Source organism: Balaenoptera physalus, assembly GCF_965194825.1.
Source record: "Balaenoptera physalus genome assembly, chromosome: 14".
Lineage (NCBI taxonomy): Eukaryota > Metazoa > Chordata > Mammalia > Artiodactyla > Balaenopteridae > Balaenoptera > Balaenoptera physalus.
In genome coordinates this window covers 13,492,662-13,511,520 of record NC_138893.1, presented here as the reverse complement: position 1 = coordinate 13,511,520, position 18,859 = coordinate 13,492,662, and the positions used below count along the sequence as shown (strand labels likewise).

The 18,859-nt window shown below is 49.2% G+C and overlaps 1 protein-coding gene across 23 annotated transcripts in view; it reads left to right on the top strand.

The window, feature by feature from the left end:
* DISC1 (DISC1 scaffold protein) overlaps nucleotides 1–18,859 on the top strand; it is a 598,559-nt gene that overhangs the window by 49,109 nt on the left and 530,591 nt on the right. For 20 of the 23 annotated variants that reach the window (XR_014252949.1, XR_014252950.1, XM_082422985.1 and 17 more), the window contains 2 exons: nucleotides 3,132–4,114; nucleotides 13,363–13,432. The exons of 1 other annotated variant lie outside the window; for it this stretch is intronic. Coding sequence is in view for 20 of the 22 variants with exons in the window: in XM_082422985.1 (XP_082279111.1) it covers nucleotides 3,132–4,114; nucleotides 13,363–13,432 (1,053 nt within the window). In the remaining 2 variants the exon portion in view is untranslated. Of the gene's footprint in view, nucleotides 1–3,131; nucleotides 4,115–13,362; nucleotides 13,433–16,775; nucleotides 16,876–18,859 lie in introns of all 23 variants that reach the window. 2 more of the 23 variants (XM_082422976.1, XM_082422970.1) reach the window with 2 other exon arrangements.

Here is an 18,859-nt window from a genome sequence, read left to right as displayed (position 1 = left end):
GCCCAGAGGCATTTGAAAAGAAATGAAATTTCAAGCAAATTATTTTCCACTTAGCATTGCTTTTTAACTTCAGAAGGGTTATTTGGGTGATTGGACTTGTATAAAAAAATCAGTTAAAAGTCTCTTTAAGCCAAAAGACAGTATAGATGTCACAGGACTTCGTTCTCAAGATATGAAATTGCTGGATTGTTTCCCTTTGGTAACTGAAGCCAGAATTCAGTGTTCTCTCTACTTCCTTCTGGATTCCTTGTTCTTTAAAAACTGTTTCGCTGGTTTTACAGGCAGAGGAGAGTTAGTTCTTCTAGGCCTCCCTTCGCCCTGTCCTGAGCCCCTGTAGCTCTGTGCTGACTTGCCCCATTGGTGCAGGCGCGAGCGCCCTGAGGGAAAGGACGGGTCTCCTTGGGACCAGAGAGCATGGTGACGCCATTTGGTCTATTTAATTTTTTTTTTTTTATTGTGGTAAAATACATATAAAATAGAATTACCCTCTGAACCATTTGTAAGTGTCCAGTTCAGTGGCATTAAGCACATTCACACTGTTGTGCAGCTGTCGCCACCCTCCATCTCCAGAACCTTCTCATATCCCCGAACTGAAGCTCTGTCCCCACTGAACACTAACTCCCCCTGCCCCTCCAGCCCACTGCCTGCCTCTGGCCCCTGGCAACTGTCTTTCTACTTTCTGTCTCTATGAATTTGACTCCTCTAGGGACCTCAGATAAGTGGAATCGAACTATATTTGTTGTTTTGTGACTGACTTATTTCACTTAGCATCTTGTCCTCAGGATTGAGGTTCACCCATGTTGTAGCCGGTGTCAGAATTTCCTTGCTTTATAAGGCTGAGTAATTTCCCACCATGCTTTCTCCATCCATTCATTGAGGGATACTTGGGTTGCTTCCATATTTGTCTATAGTGAATAATGCCAGTGATGAACACGGGTGTACAAATATCTCTTTGAGATGTGATTTCAATTCTTTTGGGTATATACCAAGAAGTGGAATTGCCGGACCGTGTAATAATTCTATTTTTAATTTTTTGAGGAATTTTCTTACCCTTTTCAGCTATACCATTTTATATTCCCACCTGTAGTGCACACTGGTTTCAGTTTTTCCACATCCTTATCAACACTTGTTATTTTCTCTGTGTGTGTGTGTGTGTGTGTGTGTGTGTTTAGTAGTAGCTAGTAGCCATCCTAGGAGTGGTCCAATTTGGCTTATTAATGATCCCTCTGTACACTTTCTATACATTTTCCATATGTCCTTTTCTACTGATTCCAACTTTGCATGGAAGAAAAGAAAAATAAATGAAGAAAAAAGAAAATTCTTTCTTCTGACTTCTTGTCATTTCAAGTTGTCATCCTAACGGATATACTTTGAGGCAAAGGGTGCAGAAAGAGCGTGTGTTTGGGGCTCAGATGGACCCCAGTCTGTCCGTCCGTCCATGCATCCAGCCATGCATCCATCTCTCCATCCATCCATCCATCCATCCATCCATCCGTCCATCCATCCATCCATCCATCCATCCGTCCATCCATCCATCTATTCTACCTTCCCTCCATATATCCATGCATCCATCTATCCATGCATCCATCTATCCATCCATCTATCCATCCATCCATCCATCCATCCATCCATCCATCTATCCATCCATCCATCCATCCATCCATCCATCCATCCATCCATCCATCTATTCTAGCTTCCCTCCATATATCCATGCATCCATTCATTCATTCACCATTTATCGAGCAACTTAAATGCAGGGCATGATCATAACACAGTGGTACCCTAGACGCTCAGTGCTGTCTGTTTACCATGACGAGGATGCCGGGAGCATCTGTGTTCTGGGAGGTGGGGAGAGATGCGTGGACCCGGCGGGGAGCTGTACTCCGCTTCTTGCCACAGGCTGTGTATATGTACAGCTGTGCTTCATGCTGTCTGCTCCCGCTTTTACCCTTCCCATCCAGTCTCATTTGAGGTGCGACAGGGCCCCAAAGTGAGAGCACTGCGTGGGCTGAGTCCGGAGACTTTGGCCCTGGTCACTCGGCCACTTGCAGCTGTTTAATTTCTCTGAGCCTCAGTTTCCTTAATTATAAAAGGAAAGTTATAATTCCTGGTCTGGTTGATTCACATGCCTTTGGTAGGGAACAAAGGAAATTAATGCGGATGAAGACACACCATGAGTAATGGGGTGCTTTAAAATGTTAAAATAGTAACTAACACTTTAATCACACTTATTATGCGTGCCGGGCACTGTTCTGAGCTGCCTGCCTGTAGCAACTCATTTAGTTTAATGCTCACAACCATCCTAGGAGAGAGGTACTGTGGATATTTCCATTTTACTGATAAGCAAACTGAGGCACAGAGAGGCCAAGTAACTTGTGGAAGGTCACACAGCCAGCAACGGCACAACCAGGTCTGAACCAGGCAGTGAGGTGCCAGAGCCTACGCTCTCCAACTGCTGTAGCGTCATGCCCCTGAGAGGTATCAGCGATTGTCATTGTTTCTATCCCTCTCGCATAGCTGGGAAGGGAACACAGCCCCTGGTTTGGAGAACACAGCAAGCAGGGCCTCCTGTAATCCCCTGTGAGATGAATAGACGGGCATAGATTGTGTCTCTGCCAGCTTTCCACGGTCCGCAGGTGTGCAGGGACATGGGTAACTCAGATAATGAAACCACACGTACGTGTTAAGCGTAGCCAGATTAGGCGGCTGGATCTCATCTGGGGGAGTGCGCCGGCGTTCGGCTTCAGATCGTTTGCCTTCCAGAGCACTCCAGGATGAAAGTGTTGATACTGCTAAAAGACCACCAGGCAGGAATGCTGGGGGCTGAGAAGGAGCTGCCGAGGCTGTGCCTCCAATGTGCTCGCCGCCGTGTTGGCATAACCCACAGCAGGGCCAGCTGTTCCGCTCAACAGCGGAGCTGGGATGCTGTGCTGTGTCTACGCATCCTAGGCGGACGCTTCCCGAGGATAATCAGGGTTTTCATACCAGGTTGACCTGGGGACCACTGAGCCAGCATCTCTGACAGATGCCCCGAGGGATGACCTCTGAACCCGGGGATGTTCTCCAAACGCAGTTCCAGCTGAGCCAAGGAGACGTGCGTGTTTACGGTGCTGTTTTCTCTTTCTTCCCAGGCAGCGAAGATTGCTTACCACCGGCAGCGTCTTTTCGGAGGAGGCGGCTGGCACGGAGGCCGGGCTACATGAGAAGCGCAGCTGGGCCCCGGATCGGGTTCCTCTCCCCGCCAGTGGGCGCCCTGTTCCGGGCCCAGGGAGGGGCGCGCGGTGAGGAGTCCCACCACGCTGAGTCCAGGGCCGGGCCGTGTGGCCTTGACCCTGGAGGCCAGTGGCGAGGTCCCTCGGTTGGGAGCCCCGTTCCCAGGAGCACAGCAGCCTCGGCTCTGACCTCCGTGGGCCACCGAGGCCTGGCTCTGGTGACCGTGAGAGGAAGCCCAGGGCGCTTTGGGACTCAGCCCAGGGCTGGCACCACCCTGCCCAAGAGACTCCCCAGGCCCTGTGGCCCCTGGGACGCCGGGCGTCCGGGGGAGCTGCCACCCATGGACAGTCATGAGGCCCCAAGCCCTCGCCAGGAGGCAGCCTGGACCAAAGGCCGTCTGTCCCCGGAGGAGGTGAGGGGCACCAGCGGCGGCCTCGGAAGTGGCCCCGAGGCCCCCTCCACCCCTGCCGGCTCCCAGGACGTCTTCACCTCCAGCTTTAGTTTCATCCGCCTCTCCCTGGGTTCTGCTGGGGAACGGGGCGAGGCAGAAGGCTGTCCGCCATCCAGGGAGGCCGAGGCCCCGCGTCAGAGCCCCGAGGAGACGGAGGCCAAGGCCGCCAGCTTGGACGGACCCCGCGGGCACCCTCGGATCCTCTCCTCCCCCTTCGCTCTCAAGGCTCCTCAGGGCCTGGCAGACGCCGCCCAGACCTCGGGGGGCGGCCCCAGGCTGGAGTGCGAGACGCTTCCTTTGTTGGACACGGATGCCACCTCCTCCTGCGCCCCGGATCCCTCGTGGTTTGAGGGCGGCAGCTCGGGGGATGCTCACCGTTGGGACCCTCTGCTTGGCAGATGCAAGCTGGCACTGTCGCACTGCCTGCAGGGCCAGCAGCGGCGGCTGGAGGTGGGTGTCTCCGCAGCCTGTGGGCTGGTGACGGTCACGGCTCAGATTAGTTCTGGACGGAGGGCAGGAAACAGCACTTCTGGGGTTGCCCGGCTCCCCGCCGGCAGCTCCTTTGGCAGCTGGCTGCAAAGAGTGTTGCCTCACTGCTGTCTCTTCTCTTTCAGCTTGAACTCGAACCTGTTCTCATTTTCTCTGTCCCTTAGATGCTCAGGTTTGTTGTCTGTTGGGCCGCAGGTCCTCTGCAGTTTCTGGCCTGGCCGATGCAGGGTTAGCTCAGCTGAGCTTTGCTTTGAAACGGGGTTGGGGCCAGGGAGCCGGGGAGATGGAGCTGGCTGGCGTGTGGACAGGGTTGGGGGATATAGACGCAGTGTTGCTCTGAACTGGCGGCGATCCAGAGCTGCTTCTGCATCTACAGCGCTCATCTTGTACTGCAGCCGTGGGAACTCCTGACATAGAGTCGGGAGACTTTGTTTCTGGTCGCTAAACCTGTCAGCCCCTCAGTTTCCTTATTCAGAGCCGATGACACGACACGGGATTGTACTGTGGTTCAAGTGGGAATGTAAGTGCTTTGGAAGTTGGGACAGGCTGTGTAGATGTCAGTCCTGGCATGATGTTGCTGTCCACCCAGTTACCTGAGGGGTGGGTACACCTGGGAGTAGGCAGGGGTGTTCTACGCCGAAAAGTTCCCAGAGAATCCCGGGCAGAGACGCTTTGTGGTGACCCATTGGCTCGTCCTGTTGAGAGACTGTTTTCCTTCTGGGGTGTGTGCATGAGTATGTGTGTGCATGTATATGTGTGCATGTGTATGTGTGTGCGTACGTGTGTGCATGAGTATGTGTGTGCATATGTGTGGGCATGAGTATGTGTGTGCATGAGTATGTGTGTGCATATGTGTGCATGAGTATGTGTGTGCATGTGTGTGCATGTGTGTGCATGAGTATGTGTGTGCATGAGTGTGTGCATGTGTATGTGGGCATGAGTATGTGTGTGCATATGTGTGGGCATGAGTATGTGTGTGCATATGTGTGGGCATGAGTATGTGTGGGCATGAGTGTGTGTATATGTGTGGGCATGAGTATGTGTGTGCATATGTGTGGGCATGAGTATGTGTGTGCATATGTGTGGGCATGAGTATGTGTGTGCATGAGTATGTGTGTGCATATGTGTGTGCATGTGTATGTGGGCATGAGTATGTGTGTGCATATGTGTGGGCATGAGTATGTGTGTGCATATGTGTGGGCATGAGTATGTGTGGGCATGAGTGTGTGTATATGTGTGGGCATGAGTATGTGTGTGCATATGTGTGGGCATGAGTATGTGTGTGCATATGTGTGGGCATGAGTATGTGTGTGTATATGTGTGGGCATGAGTATGTGTGTGCATATGTGTGGGCATGAGTATGTGTGGGCATGAGTATGTGTGTGTATATGTGTGGGCATGAGTATGTGTGTGCATATGTGTGGGCATGAGTATGTGTGTGCATATGTGTGGGCATGAGTACGTGTGGGCATGAGTATGTGTGTGCATATGTGTGGGCATGAGTATGTGTGTGTATATGTGTGGGCATGAGTATGTGTGTGCATATGTGTGGGCATGAGTATGTGTGTGCATATGTGTGTGCATGTGTATGTGTGGGCATGAGTATGTGTGTGCATATGTGTGGGCATGAGTATGTGTGTGCATATATTTGGGCATGTGTATGTGTGTGGGCATGTGTGTGTGCATATGGGTGGGCACATGTATGTGTGCATGTGCATGTGTGTGGCACATGTACACGTAAGCAGGGAAGTAGAGCCCATCTCATCAGGAGTTGGGAGGAGTACCTGAAGATGTGAGGCTCACGTTCATTCCCAGCAGCTGGTCTCAGTTACCCTCGACCCCTTACCTGTGGCCTGATGTTCCTGGCCCCATCCCTGTTTGTCACCCAGGGAGATAGTGCAGCCGGGCCAGCGTGCGGGTCTCTGTTCCCAGGTGATGCGTGGAATTTTTGAGCCAGACGTGTTCCAAACTGACGCCACTGTCTTCCCCACCAAACCTGCTCTAACGGGCCTCGCCATTGATCTGTAACTGTCGATTCGAGTTAATACAATCCATCCAGCTCCTGAGAGGAGCTGCAGCCTCTTCGACACCTCCCTCCACCTTGCTGCCCACCTCTGCTCCGTCTCCAAGCTCCGTCGGTCCTGCAGCTAACCCGCTCTCATGGTCATGGCCACGGCCACGGCCCCTGCCTGGTTCAAATCCTTGTTACCTTTCACGTGGGTCCTGCAACAGGTTCCTGGTGTAGTTACCTTCCTCCAGCGTCTCTCTTCTCCAGTTCATCCTCCGCGTGGCCAGTAGCGTTATCTTCGGGAACACTGCTGGGATGGCGTCATTCCTTGGCTTAAAGCCTTGGGTGGTTTGTTGCTTCTCTCAGGACGGTCTCCAAATTCCTCATCCTGATAATCGAGACCTTTCCTGACCTGCTCCAACTGCCCGACTGTCCAGATGCCTTACTCCTGCCGGCTCAACCATCGGGGGCTGCATCCTGTTCCTGTGCCTCTGGCCTCCGCCCGGAATGACCTTCCTGCACTGTGCCACCTGCCCAGCTCTCCTTATCCCTTTTGGTGTGACTTCAAAGCCACTTCCATGTGAGGCCTCTCTTACCCCCCGAGACCAAATGATTCCCTCCATTATCTTCCGTTCCCGCCGCCCTTTGCATGTGCCCCATTACAGTACTCGTCACGTTAATAATCCTTTGTTTGGGGTCCAAGTTCCTCACTTGACCATGAGCTCCTTAGCTACAGGTCACTTTGCTTAGACATTTTTGGATGCCTGATGCCTCGCATACTGCCTGGTGCTTGATTAACTTCCAGTTTTAGTGAAATAATTTATCTTGCTAAGATGGGACACAGGTATCTAATGGACAGATTTCTTGGATTGACTGTCTGAGGCATAAGGAGAGATGCTCAGAGTTGCACACACAAGGGTCCAGACACTCAGTGGAGGTTTGCACCATTGTGCTTTTCAGACTCTAAATGCCAATTTCCAGCACTTTATTTCTGAGAGCTTTAAAAAAAAATCTCGGCAACATATCTGCATTTCTCCGTTTCAAAAATCCAAGTTTTGATCCAAGTCAAGCAAAAGTAGAATGTGGTTATAAAGACTAGCTTCCCTACCTCCCAAATAACTAAACAAACAGAAACTTGCTTGGCAATGGGTCCGCTGCAGTCAGTTCACAAGATCTGGCCTCCTGGGTTTTGGTGGCACCAATAGTTTTTCCCTTCCTTTTTTTTTTTTTTTTTTTTTTTAATGATTTTTTTAAATTTTATTTTTCCCTTCCTTTTAACTCTTCTTACCCAGATGTAGATCGTGTCCTCCTGTGAACCTAGGAGTTTTGGTAAATTGGAGTCTGTGAAACCCTGAGTAGATGTGCTCTCTGGGGGCCCAGCTGTGCCACGGGTTCACCATGCCAGTCTCTATACCACCATTGGAGAGCCCGGGAGCTGGAATTCCAGGGTCTGTGGCTGGGGAGAACCACCTTGACTCACCCTTTGGATTTCATGATTTTTAGTTTTAGAAAGAAATAAAACCCACCCTAGATGTAGCTCTTCTTTTCTCCTTGATTGCGCACATGCAGCTTTTTAAAATGAATAATTGGTCATAACCCATGGGAGAGTTATCCTTTGGGGTCTTGGTTGCTGCTGGGTCACCCGTGGGCTTGCACTCCTGGCAGGCTGGTGGGACTGCCTGGGTGGTAGCCCGGCGCTTTCCTTTCCTTGCTCTGTGACCTGAGGTCATTTGCTTCACTGTTCTGTGCCTCAAGACGCTCTTGTAGAAGGTGGAGGTGACCACAGCCCCCTACCTCATTAGATCGTCGTGAGGATTAAAGTGTCCGTCCATGCACAGGGCTTCAGACCGGTTCGGGAACCTAGCAAGAACCCAGAATATTACTTATTATTATCATTAGAGAAATAGCTCAGATTAGGAGAATTTGAGTCAAAAAGAATTGAGTCGTCTCCCCACAGTTCAAATTAAACTCGTACCTTGTCTCAAATGGTAGGATCTGGACACAGTTTATCTGTTGTTTAAGTATCTTTGTTTATGGTAATCCAGCACCTGGACAGAGAGAAACATGATGCTCTTTCCAGCGATTTGAACGGCTGATGTGTGGAAGAGGGATGACCTTTATTCAGGGCGGTGGGAGTGAGAGAAGGGACTCGGGCCAGGGTGTAGGACTTAACAGGAAGGCAGATTTTGCTTCAGGTGGAGGAAGAGGTTCCTGACCGTGGAGTTGTGTGTGATGAGGGAGACCTTGCTTTTTCCATCCTGTTTGTGCGGAGACCCCAGATTGCTCATTTGGGCTACAGGACTGGGGAGAGGGGTTGGGCTCTTCCGAAAGATCCCTGGGAAGATTGGGATTCTAGTGTTCCGGCACATTTCAGATATTGTATTCTGCTTCCTTCACCCCCTTTCCCCTCTGCTTAAGTAAAAGTTCAAATCTCAGGAATTTGAGTTTTAGCTCCTTTTAAATACAGTCCATCCTCCGTATTCGCGGATTCTGTATATGGGAATTCACTTACTTGCTCACATTTATTGAAGACCAAAGTCAGTGCTCACAGTGCTTTGCTGGTCGTTTGTGGACATGCACAGGCTAAAAATTTGAGCCACCCGACATGCAGTTTCTAGTTGAGGTCTTGTTTCAGCTCAGACTGTAAACTAGTGTCCTTTTGGTGGCCTGTTCTTTTTTTCACATCTTTATTGGAGTATAATTGCATTACAGTGTCATGTTAGTTTCTGCTGTATAACAAAGTGAATCAGCTATACATATACCTATATCCCCATATCCCCTCCCTCTTGAGCCTCCCTCCCACCCTCCCTATCCCACCCTTCTAGGTGGTCACAAAGCACTGAGCTGATCTCCCTGTGCTATGCGGCTGCTTCCCACTAGCTATCTTTTTTACGTTTGGTAGTGTATATATGTCAGTGCTACTCTCTCACTTTGTCCCAGCTTACCCATCCCCCCACCGTGTCCTCAAGTCCATTCTCTATGTCTGCATCTTTATTCCTGCCCTGCCACTAGTTTCATCAGTACCGCTTTTTTAGATTCCGTATATATGCGTTAGCATACCGTATTTGTTTTTTCTCTTTCTGACGTACTTCACCCTGTATGACAGACTCTAGGTCCATCCACCTCACTACAAATAACTCAATTTCTTTCCTTTTTATGGCTAATATTCCATTGTATATATGTATCACATCTTCTTTATCCAGTCATCTGTTGATGGACATTTAGGTTGCTTCCATGTCCTGGCTATTGTAAATAGTGCTGCAATGAACATTGTGGTACATGACTCTTTTTGAATTATGGTTTTCTCAGGGTATATGCCCAGTAATGGCAGTGACCAATGGGTCGTATGGTAGTTCTATTTTTAGTTTTTTAAGGAACCTCTATACTGTTCTCCATAGTGGCTGTATCAGTTTACATTCCCACCAACAGTGCAGGAGGGTTCCCTTTTCTCTGGTGGCCTTTTTTTTTTTTTTTCAAATTTGGTATAAAGTTTGTTTAAAAATTTTATTTGTTTTTATTGGAGTCTAGTTGATTTACAATGTCGTGTTAGTTTCAGGTGAGCAGCAAAGTGATTCAATTTTTTTAATTTTTATTTTTAGTGCCATGCTTTTCACATTTTTTGTTTTCTTTTTGTTCGTGATGTCACTGTTTAAGCTGGCCCCCGAGCACAGGGCTGGCAGTGCTGTCTGGTCCTCCTGAGCGCAAGAAGGCTGCGATGTGCCTAGTGGCGAAAATGCGTGTGTTAGATGAGCCTCGTTCAGGTGTGAGTCGTTGTGCTGTTGGCCATGAGCTCAGTGTTACTGAGGCGGAAATAAATATCAAGTACGGCATCTTTAAACCGAACCACACATAAAACAAGGTTATGTGTTGATCAGTTGGCAAAATATTGTGACCTAACTCAGTATTTCTCCTGGAAGCAGTGGTGCAGCATTTGCTAACTGAGCATTCCCAGCGATTCTATAGAACATAACGACCACGCATGAGAATCGACTGCGTTTTACACTGTTTAGGAATAGCCACCCAGGGACATTGCCAGGAGTTGGGTGGGGCTGGGAAAATCGCGATGAAAGGAAATGCTAACTGGGGTGTAGAGGAGGGAAGTGGGGAGGGCCCTGCGTGCTGGGTCCCACCTGAGGTTGTGGAGCTGGAAGAAACGGAGAGAAGGTGCCTGCCTCACCTGGGCTGTGTCGCTGGATAAGACATGCGCATCGGTGGCTGTGCTTCCAGCCAAGGTGGACATTCACACGCGTCCCAGGGCATCAATTCAGGGTCCTACAGGGAGAGCTGGGTGAGGGGGTAAGATGAGGTGAGCGCTGGTTGTAAATTTTTCTTCAACCTTCTTTCCTGTATTTCTTCTGCGTCAGCTCTAGGGTTGAATAACCCCATCATTTGCATGTGGTGGTGGTGATGCTATAACTTACATGGCAATTGAACCTGTCCTCCATCCCTAATATATGAGACTAAGTTACTGGCAAAATCGGTACCTGTCACATGGACCAACTCAAGGATAAACATGTTTATTTACTCGTTCTTTCATTCCTTCGGAAAGCGTTTGCCTACTACTAATCGTACAACACCTTGTGCCTGGCTTTGGAGGCTGTATTAGTTGGAATAGGTTAGTAACAGGCAGCAATGCAATATGAGAGGCTTCACGTAACACAGCTGTGTTTCTTGCCTACACGTCATGTTCCGCAGGGTGGTTGGGGGCTCTGCTTCACTCCTGAGCGCACGGGCCCCCTCAGTCCCTGAGATAAGGAGGAGAAGGCTGAGGGGTCCACGGGAGCAGTTCAGTGCTGCAGTGCACGAGCCACCTGTGTCCCTTCCATTCACAACCCGTTAAGCAGAGCAGGGAGGGGAGGAAGTGTAATCCTTCCAAGAGCCCAGATCGGTGGAGAACCAAATAAGGGTGACCGCTGTCATTTTCTACATGGATGCAAAGTAGTTTTTGCCCTCCAGATGTTCAAGGTCGGATGGAGTGCACAGACACAACTAAAAGGTCCCGTATGCTGCAACCGAAGAGCCCACACACGGCCACGAAGATCCCGCGTGCCACAACCAAGACCCGGCTCAGCCAAGTAAATAAATAAATGTTAAAAAAAACCCGCAACACAACACAACAATAGCTGTCACCTGGTGTGATAAGTCCTAAGACGACTTCTTGTAACTCCGTCCTTCAGTGGCTCAGACCAAAACCCAGGCATCATCCTGCTCTTCCTCACCCCGCACGTGGGGTCTCTTAGCGAATCCTGCTGGGTCTGTCTCCCACCAGCCGTCTTCTGAGCACATCCACAACTGGATCACTTCTCATCACTTCACCGCTCCCGCTAGAATCCAAGCTACCGTCCCGTCCTTCCTGGGTTATATCCAGGGCCTCCTCCATGGCCACCCGACTTCTGCCCTTGCCCTTGGCAGTCAGGAGGAAACCGTTCAAACATATAGCCGATCATGAACTCTTTCGCTCAAAGCCCCCCGGCAGCTCCCATGCCCCTCAGAGTGAAATCAGAACTTTTATTTATTTATTTATTTATCTATTTATTTATTTATTTAGGCTGCGTTGGGTCTTCGTTGCTGCACGCAGGCTTTCTCTAGTTGTGGTGAGCGGGGGCTACTCTTGGTTGCGGTGTGCGGGCTTCTCACTGCGGTGGCTTCTCTTGTTGTGGAGCACGGGCTCCAGGTGCGTGGGCTTCAGTAGTTGTGGCATGTGGACTCAGTAGTTGTGGCTCGTGGGCTCTAGAGCGCAGGCTCAGTAGTTGTGGCGCATGGGCTTAGTTGCTCCGTGACATGTGGGATCTTCCTGGACCAGGGCTTGAACCCGTGTCCCCTGCATTGGCAGGTGGATTCTTAACCACTGCGCCACCAGGGAAGCCCTGAAATCAGAACTTTTAAATGTTTAAACTTCATGTTGCTTCATCCCACATTCCTCATTACCCCTCTGACCTCATCTCCTACAATTTCCCCTTTAACCAAGCCTCTCCAGGCCCGGTGACCTCCTGCTCTACTTTGCTGAGCCCAGAGCACTGCTGCCCGGAGCCTTTGTGCCAACTCTTCTCTCTCTTGGAACGTGTTTCTCCCGGAGAGCCTCACGGGTCACTCCCTAACCACGTATACATCTTTGCTCAGATGTCACCTTCTCAGTGAGATTTTACTGTAAATCGCAACCCCACCGTCTGCCAGCTTTCCTGACCCCCGTGACGTGGTTCTACTTTTTCCTTCTTTCATAGCTCTAATCCATTTCTAAGGCTCCATAAAACTTACTTATTAAGTTTATTTTTTGCCTTCCTACGTGAAATTGTAAGGCTAGAGGGCTAAGAATTTTGTGCTGTTATCTGCAACCCCTCAAACAGTGCCTGACACTTAGAGTAAATATTTGTTAAATGGCTCGGATCTTGTGAATAAGTACAAGTACAGGTGATGATGGCCAGAGAGAGGAAGGATGTTTAACATGGACGGGAGGGGGTGACACCTGAGCCAGGTGTGGAAGGAGAGGTAGGTGTGAGCTGGCAAAGGATGGGAGGAAGCAGGTTTTCAGGGAGCAAGCTTAAATCCACTCATCCATAGGCTAAGAATCTCCCTGCAGAAAATCCTGGGGCCTCCTGTTGAGAAGAGAAATAATTACAAATGAACACGTTGGTAGTTCTCAGACAAGTGATGGGATTGTTGAGTGCACATGTGTGTTAAGTAAGACAGTGCCCTTTTCTGTAATGGAAGGTGTGTGAACCGTAGGGCATCTTTGGTAAAGTCCTTCTTTTCATTCTTGCCTAGCCCTCAGGACAGCCTGTCGAGTTGAAGTTCATGCTTTTCTTCTCTTGGTTTCTCTTCTAACGTTGTTATGTTTACTTCCATAATTTTAATGTGGGTTTTTGAACAGGAACCATTTGGTCAGGTCAGGAAATTTGTATTCCTTTTTATTATGCATTTTTCACACAAGTAAGGGTACAGCGTGATGTTTTTGTTTAAAATAACATTCTAACTCTTTTTGTGGATTTTATGCTCAAATTACACTTTTTCTCTGTATAACTTTTTTTGGAGAAACAAATGCATCTGGCATCGAAAAAACGTACATTTGTGGTTCTTTTTTTAAAGGAGAATAAAGTGGTTCAGCTTCAAAATAGTTTCTAAGTGTTCTTAGCTTTAGCAAAATAAGTTTGCGTGAATGCGATTGTAATTTGGTTTTCATTTTTTCCCCTTCAAACCAACATAGGTAAAATCCTTAAGCTTAAAGCTTCAGAAACTTCAAGAAAAAGCGGTTGAGGAAGATGATTACGATAAGGGTGAGTTTTACTTTGCTTATTGATTCTTTCTTCCTTTTTGCCATAATGTCCCATTTCTCTTTCCCTCCTTACTTACCCCTATCCTCCACACCCCAGATGAATTGTGTAATCTGTTCCTTTGATCACCTCCATTCAGTAACAGTTGACTATTTTACAGCACTGTTATTTTGTGGATTTCAAAGCACTTGATGAGCAGTAATCCTTTGGGTCTTAAGTATAACTTTATTGATTGTCCAGAAACACTCTGAGTACTGGCACAATATAAGTTATATTAACTCATCATCTATCTGCCTAAGGTGTGATATATCTAAACGTTATTCACGCATCAGAAAATGTTTGTTGAACACCTACTGTGCGCTCGGCACTGTGGAAGGAATAGGAGAGTAAGGTGGACACAGTATCTGACTTTGGGATGCCTGTGAGTGTGAACCTTCATGGAGCTTTCTGACTTCATGCTCTCGGGAACCAGGTGTAGGAGATGGGGTGAGCTCAAGATATGATGACAGGCTGTGCCCGCAGGCACGAATGTATCCAAATTCCCACGTAGATGGCCTGATGCAGCCAAGCTGGAAAGGAGAAGTCATGACATGAAGACGGAAGAGTTGGTCAGGAGCCCGAAAAAACAGAATGAGGCACCCAAAAAGGAGTTGGGTCATAGCAGACGAGGGCAGTCATGGCAGCCGAGTGGACGCAGGGTAGACTATGTGAAAGGGAAGGTCGCAGGTATGGTTGTCTTGGGAAGGATCTTAGGGACGCGGGTGCCGACTGCAATATCTCACACCCATTTCTGCTGGATCAGGGGAAAAGAGAGGGCCTAAAAGGACTTCCAGCTTCCCTCAGCCACTCATGAACTCGAGGTAGACTGCTGGTGATAACCCAGTTTCGCACACCGACGTTTGGTCTGGAAATAATGTAGATCTAAGGATCCCCAGGAAGCTGGGTAGCCTTGAGGCTTGGTCTTCAACCTCACGGGCCCATATTCTGGTTTCCCAGGGGATTCGTCACAGACCATGAGGAAATGGGGCGCTACAGGAATGGGGTGAGCGACTTCCACAAGGAGGGTGCAAATCCTCTTCTAGGAGACATCCAGAGTTGATGCTGTCTGAAGTCCTCCTACACCATTGGGGTGGGGCTTAGAGAGTGATGGGGGGTGGGAGGAAGGAGAGGAATTTGGGGATGGAGGCGGAAGTCTGTAAACTCTGCCACTTCTCTTTGACAGGCCATTTCGGTGTCAGAATGAGGCCAGGAGGAGTATGAGGGGTGTGGGAGAGGAAGCAGGTCCGAGGCTTGGGGAAGTAGCCCGTTCCCCCCGCCCAGCTGTAGACCAGGAGCAGATGAGGTATTCCTGGACCAGGGTGCCCCTGGGGGCTTCTGTCTCCGGAAGACAATTACACCTAGGTTTTGAGGCTCCCAGCTGTGGCACACGTTTATTTTCTCTTCCACGGGCTGTGTCTTGGTTCCTTTAACAACACGGCTCTCTCTGTAACACACAAAGCTTCGGACACAGGTGGAAAACCACGCCCTCTTTTTCTGATCAAGAAAAACTCGGACATTCTGGACGTGGTTCTCTCGACGGGCTTCATTAAATGAAGGCCTCACTTCTTTAGTCTTTTCTCCAAATGTTTCTGAAACACCTCAGGGGACGAGGTTGAACGGGACACACCTCCCAGGGAAGCTAAAAGAATAAAGGCACCTTTATCCAGTGTTTCTGCCTATCTTGTTTCCTTGTTTGTATGTCACTGTGTACCGAAGGAAAAGTTTTGGGGTAGGCCCGGCATTCTGTGCTTTCCCAACCCTTCCAGGTGACTGGGGTGCATGTTGACATTTGGGCAAACGCTGGTGTAGGACTTTCCTCCATGGAGAATCAGGCCTGTGGTACAGTGGCCAGCTGAGTCTGGCAGGTGGGGTTCAGTCCATGGGCCGTGTCCCTCCTGGTGGAGGCGGCAATGTATCTAGGCCCTGAGGGGTGCGTAGGATACGGCGGAAGGGCATTTTACAGAAGGGCCAAGAGCTGGAAGAGCCACCACTGCTATAAGCCACCATCCCAAAGTCTGCTTGCCTTGAAAGGAGATTTGAAACTGGCTATTGTCTGAAACGGATCGCTGCAGGGCCCAGTGCAAGGACATGGACTAGCACATGGTAGGTGATCAATAAATTCTCGTAAACTGATTGCTACGGCGTTAGGGAAGTTTGGATAGCGTTGAGGTGGAGAGCTTGTTGTCGTGAGATTTGTTGAGATAGGATTTGAATACAATTTCCTGTCTCCTCTAGTTTATGCAGGGTGACTAACAAACATTTTCAGAGTTGCTGAGAATTTCTTGCCACTCAGCATTTAGTCTTCGTGTGGCGTCCCTTCTTTTTCTGTTAGGAGCAGCTGTGCAGCTGTGCTCTGTCTCTGGGGAAGGCGTCTGCCGGTGTCCACGAGGTTAGCCAGAAGCATCTAGAGGGTGACCTTACCCCCTTGGTTTTTTTTTTTGCTTTTCTCTCTTTCTAGATTCACTCATTAAAATGACTTTGTGTTCCAGAGCAAGGAGCCATAAGCCCAGAATAGAAAGTTCCATGTTTTATCTCATTAAAGGGCTGGCAGAGTTACCCGCTGATGCCTTGTGGGAAAACCTTCTCAGGCCTCTAATTATTACATCTCTCCCTCACTAGGGAAGGAAGGTTAATATTTCCTTATATTCTTGCATAAAGCTGGGAGGGCTTGGGAGAAAAAGAATGTTGCTATTTGGTATGTGCTTAGGGTCTTTCTCCTAGAGACTGAAAATGCGCATCGGTTTCAGCGCATTACTGCTTATCCGATGTCCGCTGGGGGGTAAGGATGAGACCTCAGAGTCCCACAGTGGGAGACACTGCCGTCCAGAGATGGGGGAGGAGTGACCAGGTTCTGTGATGTGCTGGGAGGGAGAAAAGGAGAGTGTAGACCATGATTTTCTTTCTTTCTTTCCCTCCCTCCCTCCCTCCCTTCCTTTCTTTCACCTTTAAAAAAATTTTTTAATCTTTTTTTTTTAAACTTTTTATTTTATGTTGGCGTATAGCCGATTAACAATGTTGTGATCGTCTCAAGTGCACAGCAAAGTGACTCAGCCGTACACAAACATGTATCTCGTCTCCCCCACACTGCCCTCCCATCCAGGCTGCCCCGTAACATTGAGCAGAGTTCCCTGTGCTGTACAGTAGGTCCTTGTTGGTTACCCATTTTATTGAATAAATGTAGCAGTGTGTACATGTCAATCCCAAACTCCCTAACTATCCCTTCCCTCCACCCTTCCCCGCTGGTAACCGTAAGTTCATTCTCTAAGTCTGTGATGGACCACGAATTTCAATATGGTTACTCTCCTAGTTGTTCCTGCGTGGATCTGTGGCCTCTCCACCCCCTGGCCTCCCGTGTCCCCCAGTGACCATGTCCGCTTCCCAAGCGCACGAGGCGAGGTCGTACGGAGGTGAGTGCAGCACTTAAGTGACGCGTATCACTGTGCCGCGTCGCAGAGCTGGCCTTGCTGCTTGTCTAGACTTTCCTTCTTGGAGTGAAGAATGGCCAGCCCTGACTTCCTTTCTCTCTCCTTGGCTCAACCAATAGTCATTGTGACAAAATTCTAGCACAATAAAAATGTGAGGCATTGAGAGAAAAATGATCCCAGCAGAGGCCAAGCATGAAACTGTGCTAGAAAGTGGCTGGTTCTTGTCTAAATTGCCATCATTTTCTTTTTTTTTTCTGAATTCTTTCTTTAGCAAGATTTCTCTATCCACAGTGGCTCTTTGGTGAGTGTGCAGATTATCCAAGCCAACACCCCTTTCTTTCACGGGGACCCCACTCTGAATGTCCTTCCGTGGCTTCCTGAAGTTTAATGCCTTCTCGTCTCAGAACTCAGACGTGACTGAGCGCAGCGAGAACCCACGGGTTCCTTTTCACCGCATTTCATCCGAGCCTAGGAACCAGAAAACAAGCTTGAGTAGAATCTGGTCATTTTTATACCCGCAGGACAGCAGAGTCAGTGGGAGGTGGGTACCATGCTGGGGTCCCCAGAACAGAAATGTGACTCTCGGCAGCCTGTACCGTTTTGTGTTCCGACTTGAAAAGAGCTGCCCTGAACCCTGACATGAATGTGGGTGCAGCGTCTGTCCGCAGCCTCCTGCCCACACCGTGCCCTCCTCTCCCCACCTCCCAGGGTCTGGAAACATCATCCTTCTGGCACGTTATCCACAGGGCTCACCCTCCGATGCTCTGAGGGGTGCTAGCGGTGTCTCCCCTTGTCCTGGGATGGTGAGGCTTCCATTCAACACACACACAAATAGAAGCTCAAATCTCAAGTAGGTGTTACTCAACTGATTGCACCCTGATCACTCGTGAAAAATGCCAGCGCAAGAGCCATCCAAGTCACCATCAGCTGAGATCTTGGCCAGTTCCCGGGAGGAGGTGTCACCACCCTCTTTGTCAGGCGAGGCCATGGGAGCCGCTCAGAGAGGACCAGCGTGTGCTCCGGCCGTCCTTCTGCTTTGCCTCCGGCCTTGCTGGGTCTAAAGCATCTGGCATCCCAACGTGGAAAACAGCTTTGTAGGAGCTGTGGGGTTAAAACCTAGCTAGGAAGGTTTTGGGTTCTGGAAACTCTTATTTATATGACCACTGGGGAAGGGACAGATGAGGGCTCCACGCTGGGGATGTATCAGGAAAACGGTCCATGAATTTTTCTAAAACCACTAGGTTATTAGGAGATGAGCGCTTGTATTAATTCAGTGTTGATCTTTATTTAGCATCATTCTCACAAGAATGAAAGCTTGTGTGTCTGCCTCCTATTTTAGGTAAAACTTTAAAAATTGGGAGACAGGCGAAACGTAAAAACAAACGCTGTAGAGTGAGAATATGTACAATATGCCGTTTACGTCCCTTGGTTACATTGTCTTAGGGTCTTTTCCTCTTTATAGGAGAATTTCTGATTCTGTGAGCTAAGGGCAGAGATCTGAGCCAATGGTGGCTTTTAGCATCACTGTTGGTGGGTGCAGGTTTGCATGCTGGCACTTTTCATGCGTGCTAAGGGTGCAGTCTTGTAACACCTACTTGGGATTGGAGCTTTGTGCACAGACCCAGAGGGTTTATCTACATATGATATCTATCCCTTTCATTTGTAGCAGAGTAGAGCATGATTTCAGCGTGATGCCGTTTCTTCCCCGTGTTCCAGCTGGGTGCACACCCAGCTCTTTCTGTGTTGGTGTTAAGTGTGGGATGTTAGACCCCCTGGTGCTCTGGGGGCAGAAGCACAGGGGAGCGGATGTCCCTCTTCATGACCACATCACAGGTCCCTAGGTGGCCTCTGCTTTGCTTCCCCAGTTGTGAGGAAATTGGTCTGCCCTGCGAGGATCACGTGGGGGTGTGGTCACGGTCATTATTCATGATGAAACCTGACAGCTCCAAGGTTAATGTGCTGCTGA